General features: G+C 35.7%; 1 protein-coding gene across 2 annotated transcripts in view; it reads left to right on the top strand.

Moving 5' to 3' along the window:
- LOC136026126 (protein cycle-like) overlaps positions 1-14840 on the top strand; it is a 175948-nt gene that overhangs the window by 35143 nt on the left and 125965 nt on the right. For both annotated transcript variants that reach the window (XM_065702429.1, XM_065702419.1), the window contains one exon: positions 2237-2316. In XM_065702429.1, coding sequence (XP_065558501.1) covers positions 2239-2316 — 78 coding nt within the window. In that variant the 5' untranslated portion in view covers positions 2237-2238. The remainder of the gene's footprint in view (positions 1-2236; positions 2317-14840) is intronic.

The raw sequence follows: 14840 nt of genomic DNA, 5'->3' as shown, positions 1-14840 counted from the left end.
CAAAAGGAATGTTCGATTAGCAATCAACAAAGCACCGGGACACAGGGAGTATAAATGACGACGACCGGGACACTGGGACATAACTACAAAGGGGACGCCGGGGTGCACAGGGGGATATATAAATGACGATGGCGACTCAGGGAATGGTCGATTCACAGGTGGGACATAGGGACACAACTACAATGGCGCGTAACTAATATGGCGCGTAACGACTTACGCGCGCGGGGGGGCTTGGGGGGGCGCGAAGCGCCCCCACCAACTAGGTGTTGGTGGGGGCCCACCCCAACAGCTAGTATATATATATATATATATATATATATATATATATATATATATATATATATATATATATATATATATATATATATATATATATATATATATATATATATATATATATATATATATATATATATATATATATATATATATATTCCACTCTCTCTTTCTCTTTTCTGGTTGTAGACACTCTTCTTATTTCAAACCTAAAATTAAACCTTCCATCCCATTTCTGCTTCGAAAGCAGTTTATGAAAGAGCCTTTTTATCTCCCAGAATATTGAACTGCGTATTAGCTCAAGGTTTATTCAATTTCCATTAGCTCCATGCCTCTCGTCTCTGCCACTTCCAATGTTTTATGGCAAAGTAAATCTTTATCAATACAATAGCTATAACAAAATTTCTACTTTACCTAACAGAGAGAAAACCTTGATGTGATAGCTTCATAAATTGAATATACAGATAAAATTAACACTTCAAGTTAATACATCTTCAGACAAGAATAATAAATATAAAGAAAACCAGCTGCAAAAAGAAAAAGAAGATGAAAGTACGGAGAAGAGTAAAAGCAATCCCAGAGTGAATATAAGTTAAACCAAGATGAAAAATTGAATATAAAATTCGTAAATCTCCGCATTTCGACAAAGAATTATCCTCAAACAATTTTTTTATCAATCCCTGTGGATATGGACACTTAGTTTAATTAGCAATTCTTTGGAATTACTTCAGCAGGTTAAAATTATTTGCAATACAGAAGATCTGTTACCTTAATGAAAATTCAGCAATTTCTGATTTAAGTAGAGGAAGATGAAACTTCTTGGAGTGAAAATGGACAGAAATAAAATGCTCGGGAGTATGCTCAGAAATAGCCTTATAGTGGAAATAGGTTTCTGGAGATTAAATGCGAAAAAAAAGACAAATTAAGTTTTTTACACGTTGCATATGCTGACTAAGTTGTTCTACTAAGCTGCTGCCGTAGGAGCCTAACTGGATTTTTTTTCTTGGTCTTTCAGTCAATCCTTCTAAATATGGGTTTATTTGTTTTAATAGCTACCATCAAGCGACCGCTTTGGATCTTGATAATGCTCCTCTCCTCTGCTCTATTCCAGTTATTTGGCTGAGAATCTTGTTTTGGCTGAAAATTCTATTATTTACTCAATCCTGATAAATAGAACCCAAAGGTAGCGTTTGGGAAATTTTCACCCAACAAAGAATGTATAATCGAAAGGGTCTTTGTTGTCTGTACCCCAGTTTCGTTCCCCGTTTATTTTTTTCCTTTTTGGTACTACCGATACGTTCTTAAAATTACAAGTGATGCCCTATGTGTGGTATATTTTAGATACTGTAAATTTTTTACTACGAAGGTATCGAAATAGTAAATTATTGGATAGGCTTATCCTCACCAATATACCTTCTCTAGTAATTAGTCTTAAGGATACTTGAAGCATGGGAACTACAAATATATTTCTCAGTATAATCTTATTTTGTATTTTTTCCTTCCTGAAGTTGTTTTTTTTATAAGATATGCATTTTTTTTGTGATGTTTTCTGTTTTCTTCTTTTGTTTTGTTATCGTTTGTACTCTATGTCGTTGTTTTTAGTTTTTGTGTTTCACAAGCGATACTCTGAATTAGCAGCATTCAGTTTATCGAGCTTTTGTGTTTTTGGATTTAGCTAGGCTTTGTTAAAAATTATTAGGAATTATTAATAATTATTAGGCAATTATTAGGACATACTAAGAATATTTTTATATTTCTTTTAATTCTTGGAAGTATTAGGAATATTTTGTATCAGAATTTGAAGCCTTTTATAACTAATTTATAGGATAACTTTCCCTGAAAATATTTTTTCTTTATAATAATATTCTTTAATATATTTTTTGTCATCCATTTATTCATAAATTATCACTTATTTTTCGCTTTTTCATGATGAAATAACTTATTGTTATATCCATTTTAGATATGGATTCATCTTTTTCAACCAAAGATATTGACTTGAACTTGTCGACTGAAATTCTTAAGTTGGAAGAGATGCTGTCGGTAAGTTAAATTGATTTGTCAGTTTAGTAACTCGAATTCGAAATTGAATTCAATCGATAAGTGAAATTGGTGTTTTAACGAGACTGGAAATTTTTTAACGAGTTGCGATTAAGTTTAATTGGACCTAGTTAAACTAATTTGTTTAACTTATTGCTAAATAATAAGCACAGCTAATATCTACAAGGCAAATACTGTGCCAATAGTTTTTCTACCACACAATAACTATGTTCATACATTTTTCTCCTCATAATGTATAATCTTTTTACAAGGGCTTATTATCTCAGCCTGAGACTGGCCATAACTGAGGGTTAAACATATAAAAAAAATATTACAAAAAGGAATATACTATAAGTGTTACTTCCCTGATTGTAGGTAGCCCTTATGTCATATCAAATTGTAAAAAAAAGTTTTTTCTCAACCTAAAGTAAGGAGCAACGTTAAGACTTGAAACGAACGGAAGTTATTATGTATATGAGGAGGGTTGTCCGATTCTCAACGTCTTGGTCTTCACGCTAATTTTTTTAGCACTTTAAAAAAAACTTTTGGTGGCTCTAATTAGCTTGACCATAAAGGGTAAGAATTTTAGGAGTGGACAACCCCTTCATATACCTTATGATTTCAGTTTGTTTTAAGCTTTAAAGCTACTGCTCACTATCAGTTTAAATAAAATGTTATTTTTGTTTAATACATAAAAAAGGATGCATTAAAAGATGTGCGAAAAAAGAGAAAATTGAAAAGGACTCTAGCAAAAACTACGCAAAAATCCTGACAGATTCTAAACACTTAAAAACTTTTAAACGCTCAATCAACAAGGGTCGGATACTATGAGACTTTACAACTTGCAACATCAGGTACTTCATAAAAGCACGTTGGCAGAAAACCGACAATTCTAAAGCAGCGGTAAATGACTCAACGGAACACCTTATACAAAATTTGACAGATAAAAAAAAGTACCGTTGGGCAATGTAACTATTACGAGTCCAAATCGGAATACTCAGAAAATAATTTCAGAACCTTTTCCAGTCGTGCTTTCACTTTATTATAATGTCAAAAAAGCCACATAGTGGCTTTCTGTTTGGCTTTCTGTTTTGGGGATGCCTCTTAGGCCTTATCTTCAAAAGGTTACTTTTCAGTTTCTACCCGTATAAATATATCTATCATTTCTGAAGTTGAAGTTGGAGCCATGTCAGTTTCATTCGGTGGTTTTCAGCTATTTATGGCAGCATCAGCAACGTCGTATATTACTTTTGATTATAAAATCTCTTTTATATACCTGTCTTTCCTTTATAGCCAATTAGAGGTTAAAAAAACAACCATGGCTTTTTAATCTGATTAAATAAAGAAAAACAAGTGTTTTTTAACTGAAAGTTTGGAGCAACATTAAAACATAAAACGAACAGAAATTACTCCGTACATGAACGGGGCTTTTCCTCCTCAACGCCCCGCTCTGTACATTAAAGTTTTACTCTTTCTGTTAACTCTGCCTTTTTAAACATTAAAAAACTTTAGCGTAAAGAGCGGGGTGTTGAGGAAGCCCCTTTCATATACGGTGTAATTTCTGTCCGATTTGTGTTTTAATGTCGTTCCTTACTTTCAGTTTAAAAAATGTTTCTTTTTATTTAATTTCTGAACGTTTTTGAATTTATGCAAGTTTTGATTTCTCTTTGCACATGAATAACTAAAACGAATTTGGATATTTATTTTTTGGCAAAATAGCTTTATCATAGCTTTAATCGGAAGATTTTGAGAAAAGGGAGCGGGGGAGGGGGCCTAGTTGCCCTCCAGTTTTTTATGGCACTTAGTATTAACCAAGTGACGTATAGCAATCGTAAATTCTTTCGGTCTGTCAGTCTGTTGGTCTGTCAGTCTGTCTGTCCTGTCCTGGTTTTGCTACTTTAGGCACTTCCAGGTAAGCTAGGACGATGAAATTTGGCAGGTGTATCAAGGACCGGACCAGATTAAATCAGAAATAGTTGTTTTGCGATTTGACCATCTGGACGGAGGAGTGGGGGGTCGGTTAATTCAGGAAAAATGAATTATTTTTAACTGACGAATGGGTTCTGGGATCTTAATAAAATTTTATTTTTGGAAGGATATCGTGTCTCAGAGCTCTTATTTTAAATCCCGACCAGATCTTTTGAAATTGGGGGATTTGCGGGGAGGGACTCAAAATCTTGGAAAACGCTTAGAATGGAGGGATCGGGATGAAAAGAGGCGGTAAAAATAATCATGAGTCCTAGATACGCGATTGAAATAACCGGAACAGATCCACTCTCTTTTGGGAAGTTGGGGGAGGAGGGTTAATTCTGAAGATTAGAAAAAATGAGGTATTTTAACTTACGAAGGATTGATCGGATCTTAATGAAGTTTGGAGTTCAGAATAACATCGTGTCTCATAGCTGTTATTTTAAATCCTCTCTGGATCTGGCGACATTGGGGAGAATTGAGGGGGGAACCTAAAATCTCGGGAAACGGTTAGAGTTGAGGGATCGTAATGGAACTTGGTGGTAAATATACATGTCCTAGATTCGTAATTGACATAACTGGAGCAGATCCGCTCTCTTTGAAGGAGTTGGGAGGGGGAGGGTTAATTCTGAAAAATAGAAAAAAGGAGGTTTTTTAACTTACGAAGGAGTGATCAGATCTTAATGAAATTTAATTTTTGGAAGGATATCATGCCTCAAAGCTCTTCTTTTTAAATCCCTACCGGATCTGGTAACATTGAGGGGAGATGGGTGGTGCCTAAAATCTTGGAAAACGCTTAGATTTAGGAGCGATAGGGATGAAACTTAGTGGGAAAAATAAGCACTTACGAAGGAGTGATCGGATCTTTATGAAATTTGATGTTTTGAAGGATATTGTGTCTCAGAGCTCTTATTTTAAATCCCAATCGGAGCCAGTAAAGCGGAAGCTTGGGGCGGAACCTAAAATCTTGGAAAACGCTTCGAATGGAACGATAAAGATGAAACTTGGTGGGAAAGATAAGCACAAGTCCTAGATACATGATTGATATAACCGGAACGGATCTGCTCTCTTTGAGAGAGTTAGGTGGGGGGAGGGTTAATTATAAAAAAACAGAAAAATGAGGTATTTTTGATTCACGAAAGAGTGATCGTATCTTAATTAAATATCATCTTTTGAAGGAGCTCAAAACTCAGATCCCTTATTTTAAATTCCGACCAGATCCAGTGTCATTGGGGGGAGCGGGGGGCCGGAAATTTTGGAAAACGCTTAAAGCGGAGTGATAAGGATGAAACTTGGTGGAAAGAATAAGCACAAGTCCAAGATATGTGACTGGCATAACCAGACCTGATCCGCTCTCTTTGGTGGAGTTGGGGAGGGAGTAACTGGGAAAAATTTGAAAAATGAGGTATTTGTAACTTACGAACTGGTGATCAGATCTTAATGAAATTTGATATCAAGAAGCATCTTGGGCTTTAGAACTCTCATTTGAAATCTCGACCTAATCCAGTGACATAGAGGGGAGTTGGAAGGGAAACCGAGATTCTTGGTAAACGTGAAAATCGAGGTATCTTACGAATGAGCGATCGGATCTTAATGAAACTTGGTATACAGAAGAATCTTATGTTTCAGATGCTTTATTTTCAATTTGAATCGGATCCGAGGACAAGGAGGGTTGGATGGGGGAAACAGAAATCTTGGAAACCGGAGATCTGGGAAAACCATTAGAGTGGAGAGATCGCGATGAAACATGATGAGAAGAATAAGAACAAGTTATAGATAAGAGACTGACATAATTGGTACGGATTCGTTGTCTTTGAGGGAGCTGGGGGTTGTTAATTTTGAAAAATCAGAAAAATTGAGGTATTTTTAACTTAAGAACTGGTGAACGGATCTCAATGAAATTTAATATTTAGAAGGAAGTTAAGTCTCAGAGCTATTATTTCAAATCCCTACCAGATATTTTGACATTTGGAGGAGTTGGAGGGGGAAACTGAAAATCTTGCAAAACGCTTATAAATGTAGCAGATGCGTGAAAGATGTAACTCGAGTGGATCCGTTCTCTTTGGCGGAGTTTGGTTTGGTGGTCAGTGCTTTGGTGGGTTTGGTGCTTCTGGACGTGCTAGATGATGGAAATTTGTAGGCGTCTCAGGGAACTGCACAAATTAACTTGATAAAGTAATTTTTTTCCAATTCCACCATCTGAGGGGGGGGGGGGTTAAGGTAGAGGAGAATTAGAAAAAATCAGGTATTTTTAACTTACGAGTGGGTGATCGGAATTTAATGAATTTTGATATTTAGAAGGACTTTTTGACTCAGAGCTCTTATTTTAAATCTCAACCGGCATTAAGCCTCTGATTTTCATTTAGAGCAATCTATTGATTCTTAGAATTTTGCTAAAGCTCATACCATATGAACTCTTGGCTCTTGGCTCTTCCGACCTCGTCACAAGTGCCATATGAGCTCTTAGCTCTTGTTGATTACTTAAAAAGGCAACTAGAACTTTTAATCTTTAACGAACATTTAATTAGTAAAAAACAAACTTAACTTACGAATTAACTTATGCAACGAACTTCTATATTCGTACGTTTTTATTAAGTATATGAGGGAATTCACCCCTCGACAATACCTCGCTCTTTACATTAAAGCTTAAATTTTGTCCTAACTCCTTAAGAATCACCCCTGAATCACGAAGGCCGTAAAATAAGTAGTTGAAATTACAAAAAATACTTTAGCGTAAAGGACGAGGTATTAGGAGGAGGTGAGCCCCTCAAATGTATAGTAATATCTGTTCGTTTTAAGTTTTAATTCTGCTCTTTACTTTCAGTTGAAAAAACTTTTCATGATTATGTTTCCAATTTAAAAAAAAAATGATAGAAAATTCTGTGCCCCTTTCATTGAAATTCTCTTCCCCCAATAAAAATTCCTCTATGGAAAGATCCTCCAATGTAACCCCACACTCTTCAACTTATACACCCCAACCAAAAAATCCCCTTGAAAACGTTTCTACACTTCCCAATAACCATTACTATATGTAAACACTGGTCAAAGTTTGTAATTTGTGGCCCCTCCCTCGGGGATTGTAAGTCGTCCTCACAGACATAGTTATAAGATTTTTGACTAGGGTGAATAAAATGGTAATATTGATCCAGAATTTTGATCCAGGGACTTCAGGAAAAAAGGGAGCGTGGGAGGGGGTGTAGGAGCCCCCCTGTTTTCTTATTCACTTAAAAAGGTCACTAGAACTTTTAATATTTTGTTGCAATGAGCCCTCTAGCAAAATTATAGGACCATTTAATTGATATGAACACCCCTGGAAAAAAACAGCAATAAGACAAAAAGAAAACAAATAAATACTCAACCGTGATCTGTCTTCTGGCAAAAATAGCGAAATTCCACATTTTTGTGTATAGGAGCTTGAGGCTTCTTCACTTGGGTTTTCTGATACGCTGAATCTGATGGTGAAATTTTTGTTAATATGGCATGACTTTTAGGGTGTGTATCCCCCTCTTTTCTAAAATAAGGGAAATTTTCTCAGGCTCATAACTTTTTATAGGTAAGACTAAAATTGATGAAACTTATATATTGAAAATCAACATTAAACTGCAATTCTTTTGATTTAACTATTGGTATCAGAATTCTATCTTTTAGAGCTTTGGTTACCATTGAGCCGGGCTGCTCCTTACTACAGTTCGTTACCACGAACTGTTCGATTTGTATTACTGCACATATAAACCCAAGAACAACCATTCTTTTATAGAAGGAAACAACCAAGAATTATAAATAGAAATCTAAAGAACAACCGTTCGTTTATGGAACCTAAAGAGCAGCAATCAGATTCGCTTTTTATCAAAGGCAGGGAGAGAATTTCCAAGGGGGTGTCAAAAACAGCAACACATATGGTGCAAACATAAGTTACACAAGTGGGAGAACTAGTCCTCTATGCTTACTACGTTTGATTATAAAATCTTTTTTATTTATCCGTCTTTCTTTTATAGCGAATCATAGGTTTAAAGGAAAACAACAATGGATTTTAAGCATGATTTGTGTCACTGCTTATACATTATTTTATTAGCTTGATTCGTGGTGCTCGCAATACTTATGATAAAACAGCAACTTCTGCAACTGCTCATTGCAGTCAAACTTTTCTGTTTAAGAAGCACCTGTTAAAGATCTGCTTATCCCCTTTCCTTTAGAACAAATCTCTGCTTACTATCAGTTACGTCGAATTTTGAAAGCAATTTCACTGTGCTGGGGGTCAATAGCCTGTGGTATAGAATCTACCCGAGGTTAAATCACAGAAATTTGTTTAAACATAGCTTTCCAATATGAAAGTAAGCCGTTGGTACGCAGCTATAATGCTTGAAAGGCCAACTTGCAGTGAAACTTAGTTCTTTTTTAATAGTTAATCACAGGCTTTGGACTTGTAAAGTATGTTTGGATCAAATTTATAATTTTTGTGGAGAAGGGGCAATAATAAAAACACCTTTTATTTGAAAATTTCAATAAGAAGTACCAAGAAATTAGTGAAAATTTAAATTTTAGGAGGATCATGAATTATCATGAAAGCTACGATGGTATTTCGGCCCTACCAATGGAACTGGTGATAAGCAGGAAGATTCATCATTTGTTCATGTTTTAACTCCACTGGAAAGTATCTGTACTATTTCACAGCCCAAAATACTGAACATTAAAGTAAAAAATAGGTTATTTTTAACCGGAGGAACTAATCATGCCATTTACTTTGAACTAGTCACACTTCGTGAAACGTTTAGCAAAAATTCTAAGTTTGCTGTCTTTTCAGGGATTGACTCACTTGCCCATCTTAAAATTCTATCATACACAAGGGAAAACTTTTCTTGGATGAGCTCTTCGCTTGGGCAGTAGCAACAATCGGCATTAGCATGTCCTAGATAATTCTTTTTACTTTAAAATATTTCTCATCAAGAAGAGTTGGCAAATCCAAAGTGTGTGTTTTGTTTAAAATTTGATGGGTTTAAAATTCGTCGAGTTTGAAAATCCCTTTGATCAAACTCTTTGACCTAGCCAATTAGTGACATCTATTTGAGAAAACAAAGATTTGAAACGTAGTATTCATAAAAATTATTCGTTTTTTTTAGTGTTTTGTATTTCGAATGCTCAAAAAAAGGTATTTAAATTTGTGTTCTATCCCCCTTTATATGGATAATTTTAATCAGATGGATCATTTTAATCCTAGATGAAAATGTGTACAAAATGACTGAACTTTTAGAGGTTTCCCGAGTTCAGGGTGCTAGAATTGGTTTGAAAATGAATTTTAAGAAGGCTAAGTCACTAAGGCTAGGAATAAGTGAAGGTGAAAAGACGACTTTGAGTAACAAAAAGATATATCAGGTGGGAAGCTTCACTTATCTTGGTAATATTATTAGCAAAGATGGTGGGAGCAGTGAAGATGCCAAATATAGAATAGCCCAAGGTTAGTGTTTTTTCACAGTTAAAAAGTTTGGAAGAATATAAAGATAAATCTGCAAACCAAGATTAGATTATTGGAAGGTACAGTGATAGCAGCGGTCAAATATTTCTCTTAAGTGTGGGTGATCTGGAAAGCGGATGCAGATTTAATAGATATTTTCCTGCAAAAATGGCTGCGGATTGTTCTGGGTACCCGGCTGACCTATCGTATTTCAAACAGTAGGATGAAAATTCTGCCTATTGTCAGATTATTCCGTCAGTGCCACTCCCAAGCCAGGGTAAAGGGGAAGGCTTTTTCTGGGGGCTTGTGACCCCCACCTCAGGCTCTGCAGCACGAACGTGCAGTGAAGGTAAACGAAATTTGAAACAAAAGATCAACGAATAGCCTCGGATCAATCCCTTTAATGATGACGACTAATCCATGCCCACGGAAAGATTTTGACTTCTAATAAAAAGCTAAAAATTTAGCTTCTGGAATATGAGAACCATATCTCAACTCTCAAAGACGGGAAAGGTCATAAAGCAGATGATTCAGTATCAAATTGATAGGCTAGCTTTTTGTGAAGCACGATGGGCGAGTATGGGCCAAAAACGAATAGACACAGATAATATATCAAATACAGTGGCAACGATCTGACAAGGGGCCAAGGAGTGGCCCTTTTGCTAACAAATATTCCTTCCAAAACTATGATAAATTGGACCCTAATATCATCACGAATACTAACGGCTAGATAAGTCGGTTCCCGAGCGAAGTTATCCCAGATAGCTAGGCGAGATAAGCTAGAGGATAAGCAGAGCTTCTACAATTAATTAGTAGTTTTTTTAAAGAAATACCAAGACACTATGTGCTATGCCTCTCGGGAGGTCTTACCGCTGAAATAGGAAATTACTACACTTTCTTCTCATAGGTCCTCGGAAGGCATGGTGTTGGAAAGCTAAATGACAGTGGGGAACTACTCATTGATATTACCCTTTTTTTTTATCACACGATCTGGTGATAGGAGAAATATTTTTCCTCATCCAGACACACATACATACTCCTGCACTTTACCTGATGGTCGAATAAGAAACTAAATTGATAAATATGAACTCTTTTTATTAACTACTTAATTACAAAAACTATAAATACACACAACCGCCCTGGGGAAGGCTCAAAGAGCCTGATGTTGGACGGCTGCAATCCTCTGATTCTCAACCTAATTTAATAAAAAAAAACAAAAAAAAACAAAAATTAAAGAAGGACAAAACACTCTCACTCAGTTACTCCTTAATACCAGAATATACATAAATAAAGGCTAACAATAATTAAAAAAAAGAAAAAAAAGAATTATCTCCCCGCTCCCAATAAATGCTTTTTTTTTAAATTTTACTTTAAACAACCCAATATGTTCCGCCTCCCTAATCCCAGCTGGGATATCATTCCAAATAGCCGGATTTAAATACCTAATTCCGAAAGCTGCACGTGTGGTGTCTCGGTACTCAACAATAAAATTATCTGCCTCTCTAGTCTCATACCCATGGAGTGAACTATTTACTAAAAAAAAACTGGTAAAAACTGGAGGACATACATCATTGCAACATCGATACGCAAAAACAGCAGCTTGATAATCTCAAATCTGATCAATGTTAAGCACTCATAATTTCTTAAAACACGAAGCGGTATCATTCACATTTTCTGCATAATTACCAAGAAGACGTATTGTTTTATTTTGTAGGATCTGCACTCTTTTAAAATTTGCATAGAAATTACTAGACCAAAGGTCACAACCATAAGAAATATAGGGCGCAACAATGGTGTGGTATAATAATAAAAGAACTGGTAATGGTAAAACATGCTTTAATCGACGCAAAATTCCCAAACCTCTAGCAACTTTAGCTGCAACAAGACCACTATGGTTCTTCCAACATAGATTACAATCAAGCTGGAACCCCAAATAACACACTTCACGCACCTGTGACAAAGGCCTGCCGTTAAAAAAATCTTTTTATCAACACATGGAGGCTTACCAACTCTCCTATAAATCATAAAATTAGTTTTATCAACGTTCACTGACAAAAGGCTCAAACTTGTAAATACAAAAAATGCCTTTAATACCCTATTAACTTTCAACAACAAATCATCAACAGATTGACTAGACATAGTTAAAGCTTTATCATTCGCAAAAGTCGTAATAAAACACTCAGGTAAGTAGAAACGCATTGAATCAACATACACAAGGTACAGAAGTGGTCCCAAAACAGACCCCTGAGGTACACCACATCTCACTTGAAAAGGAGAATAAAACACATCATTTAATACAACTTGAATAGATCTACCACTTAAAAAACTATTAAACCAACTTTAAATAGTTACCACGAACTCCAAGGGATTGTAGACGTTTGAGTAGTATATTAAAATCCACTGTATCAAATACTTTTCTAAAATCGATAATAACGGTCAAAGGGATTTCACCACGTTCAAAGCATTTATTTAAAATATCACAAAGGGAATGCACGGCATCCGACGTCGAATGATCTTTCCTAAAGCCAAACTGGTTTTCACTTAACATCCCCGTTTTCATAAGGTGATCATAAAGCCTTTTTATGCACAATTTTTTCAAATATTTTCGAAAACAAGGGGTAGGATTGATATGGGTCTATAATTTTCAATTTCTAGCTTAGAGCCACCTTTGTGAAGTGGGATTACTTTTGCCCTTTTAAGCCCATCAGGGAATATAACGGTATGGAGGGAAAGATTGATGATATGGACTAGACATGGCATTAAATAGCACATCACTGACTTAAAAGTTTTTAGATTAATGCCATCTGGCCCTGCTGAATTCGATTCGACTGTTTTCACAACCTTCAGAATTTCATCTCCAGTACAAGGCTGAAATTCAATTTCATTTCCGATTCCTCTATAATCCCCAAATTCATCTTTCATTAAATCATTATTAAAGTTCACCAACCCTTCCGCCTGTATATTTTGCCCAACACTTGAAAAAAACTCAGCAAATTTAGTCGTGATACTTATTTCGCCATTAACAAGTTCTCCTTGAATCAGTAGCGAATTAGGTGAAGCTTTTTTCTTTTTTCCCAATAGATCATTAATAACTTTCCAAATTCTTTTAATATTATCCTTATTTAAACTCAATTTGTTGGCAAAGTATTCTTTTTTAGCCTTTTTTCTCACCGAGTTTACTTTGTTACGTATTATTTTGAATTCTTCCAGTTTAATGGTACATTCACTATTTAAATATTCCACATACGCTTGGTTTCTCAAATTTGACACTTTAAGAATTTCAATAGTTATCCAGGGCTTCCTGGGTTAACACTTACGGGGTTTCAAGAATTTCACTGGGCAAGTCTTATCATAATTTGGCTGCATGACCCCCATCATACGATCAAATGCACCAGAAGCGTTATCTTTCATATCCATAATCTCACTAAAATCAATGGTACTCAACTCTTCGCTAAACATCTGTAAATTCACCTTTTTCAATGACCTAGTCATTACTTTTTTTTTATTTTATTTCTTTTATTCGACCACAAGGTACCACTACAACAACTGGGAAATGGTCCGAACAAGGGTATAGAACTACATCGGAATAATTACGGTTCAGATACTTAGAACCAACAAAAATATTATCAATAAGAGTGGCTGAATGACTCGCAACACGTGTTGAAATATTTACTATGGGGAAAAAATCATGAGCAACCATCAAATTAAAAAAATCAAAATTCGCTCCATTCAATGTAAGCAGATCAAAGTAAATGTTTCATTAATAATTGATAATTATCTCGTTAATAGGAAATAGTGCTCAAATTTGCAGGACGTCCCAGCTTACAGAGAAATGTATGTAGGATCTGTTCATAATTTCATAATAGCCACCATTCTCTTGAAACTAAACACGAATACAGGAAGGTGCCCACTACGTACAAAACCACTTTTCGCATCAGCAAAGCTAAAAGACAAAGAAATGAATACGTTGTTCATTATCAATTACCCAATAAGTTTGAAACACTTGTTTATCACAAAGATGCAGATTCTGAGACAATATTGCAGAATATAAAGTCATCCAATCAAGAATGTGCGGAATCAACAATTGGGTACCGTCCGAAACTGAATGATCAATGGCTGTTCCAAAAGACGTGTGACCCAATTGCTGATAGGAAAAAAGATAAAACTCCAGCTCTGGGATGCCCATTTACCAAGTATACAAATACACAAGCAAACCGATTGTCATAGGATCGACAAAAAAATCAAGAAAAGTGCACGGGCAGATAAGAGAAACTACATTGAGCAAAACGTAATACAAGCTGAAGATGCACCAAACAGAGGAGACTCTATGACCCTTTATAAACTAACGAATAAAATAATAGGTAAAAAATGATTCAATATGAACGTATAAGAAATTCTGATGCGTTCTCATCACCAATCGATTGGCTATTGATGAAGCATGGGCCAATTATTTTGAAAAGCTTTTGAATAGACCACCGCCTGATGAGCTTTTAGACGTACCCTCTATAGCTCTCCTCAAGCTTAACATTAATACAGAAATATTGACGAATTACTGCTAGCCATAAAGAAACGAAAAAACTGCAAGGCACCAGGTGAAGACCGTATCACGGCGGAGTTGATAAAGGCATCAATCAGTTCATGAATATCTATATGGCTGTCCTTGTTCCTAGAACTTTGGAAGACACCAAAAGTAACAATAGACTGGAGGCGCAGCCCACTCATGAAACTCTCCAAAAAGATGATTAGACACTACCTGGGAACTGGAGAGGCATCAGTCTCTCATCTACACCTGGTAAACTTCTTGCACTACCAATCCTCCACAGAATATGTAGTTCACCCAGCAAGTACTTGAGAGAAGTGCAGCATGGCCTTAGACCAGGACGTCCATATACCAATTTGATCTTCAGCCTAAGAGTGTTAACAGATGGTAGCCAAGAATGGCAAAGCAAATTGTACATAGTATTTATAGACTTTGAAAAGTCCTTTGACTCGCTGCATCACGAACCTCTATGGAAACTGTTAACCTTTTACGGGATCCCTGAAAAGTTAGTAATTCTCATAATAGCTCTATACGAAGACTCTCAATGTTGTATTAAAATGACAGAAAGAA

The sequence above is a fragment of the Artemia franciscana genome, chromosome 1 (assembly GCF_032884065.1).
Source record: "Artemia franciscana chromosome 1, ASM3288406v1, whole genome shotgun sequence".
In the NCBI taxonomy this organism is placed as follows: Eukaryota; Metazoa; Arthropoda; class Branchiopoda; order Anostraca; family Artemiidae; genus Artemia; species Artemia franciscana.
This window is presented reverse-complemented; position numbering and strand designations above follow the sequence as displayed.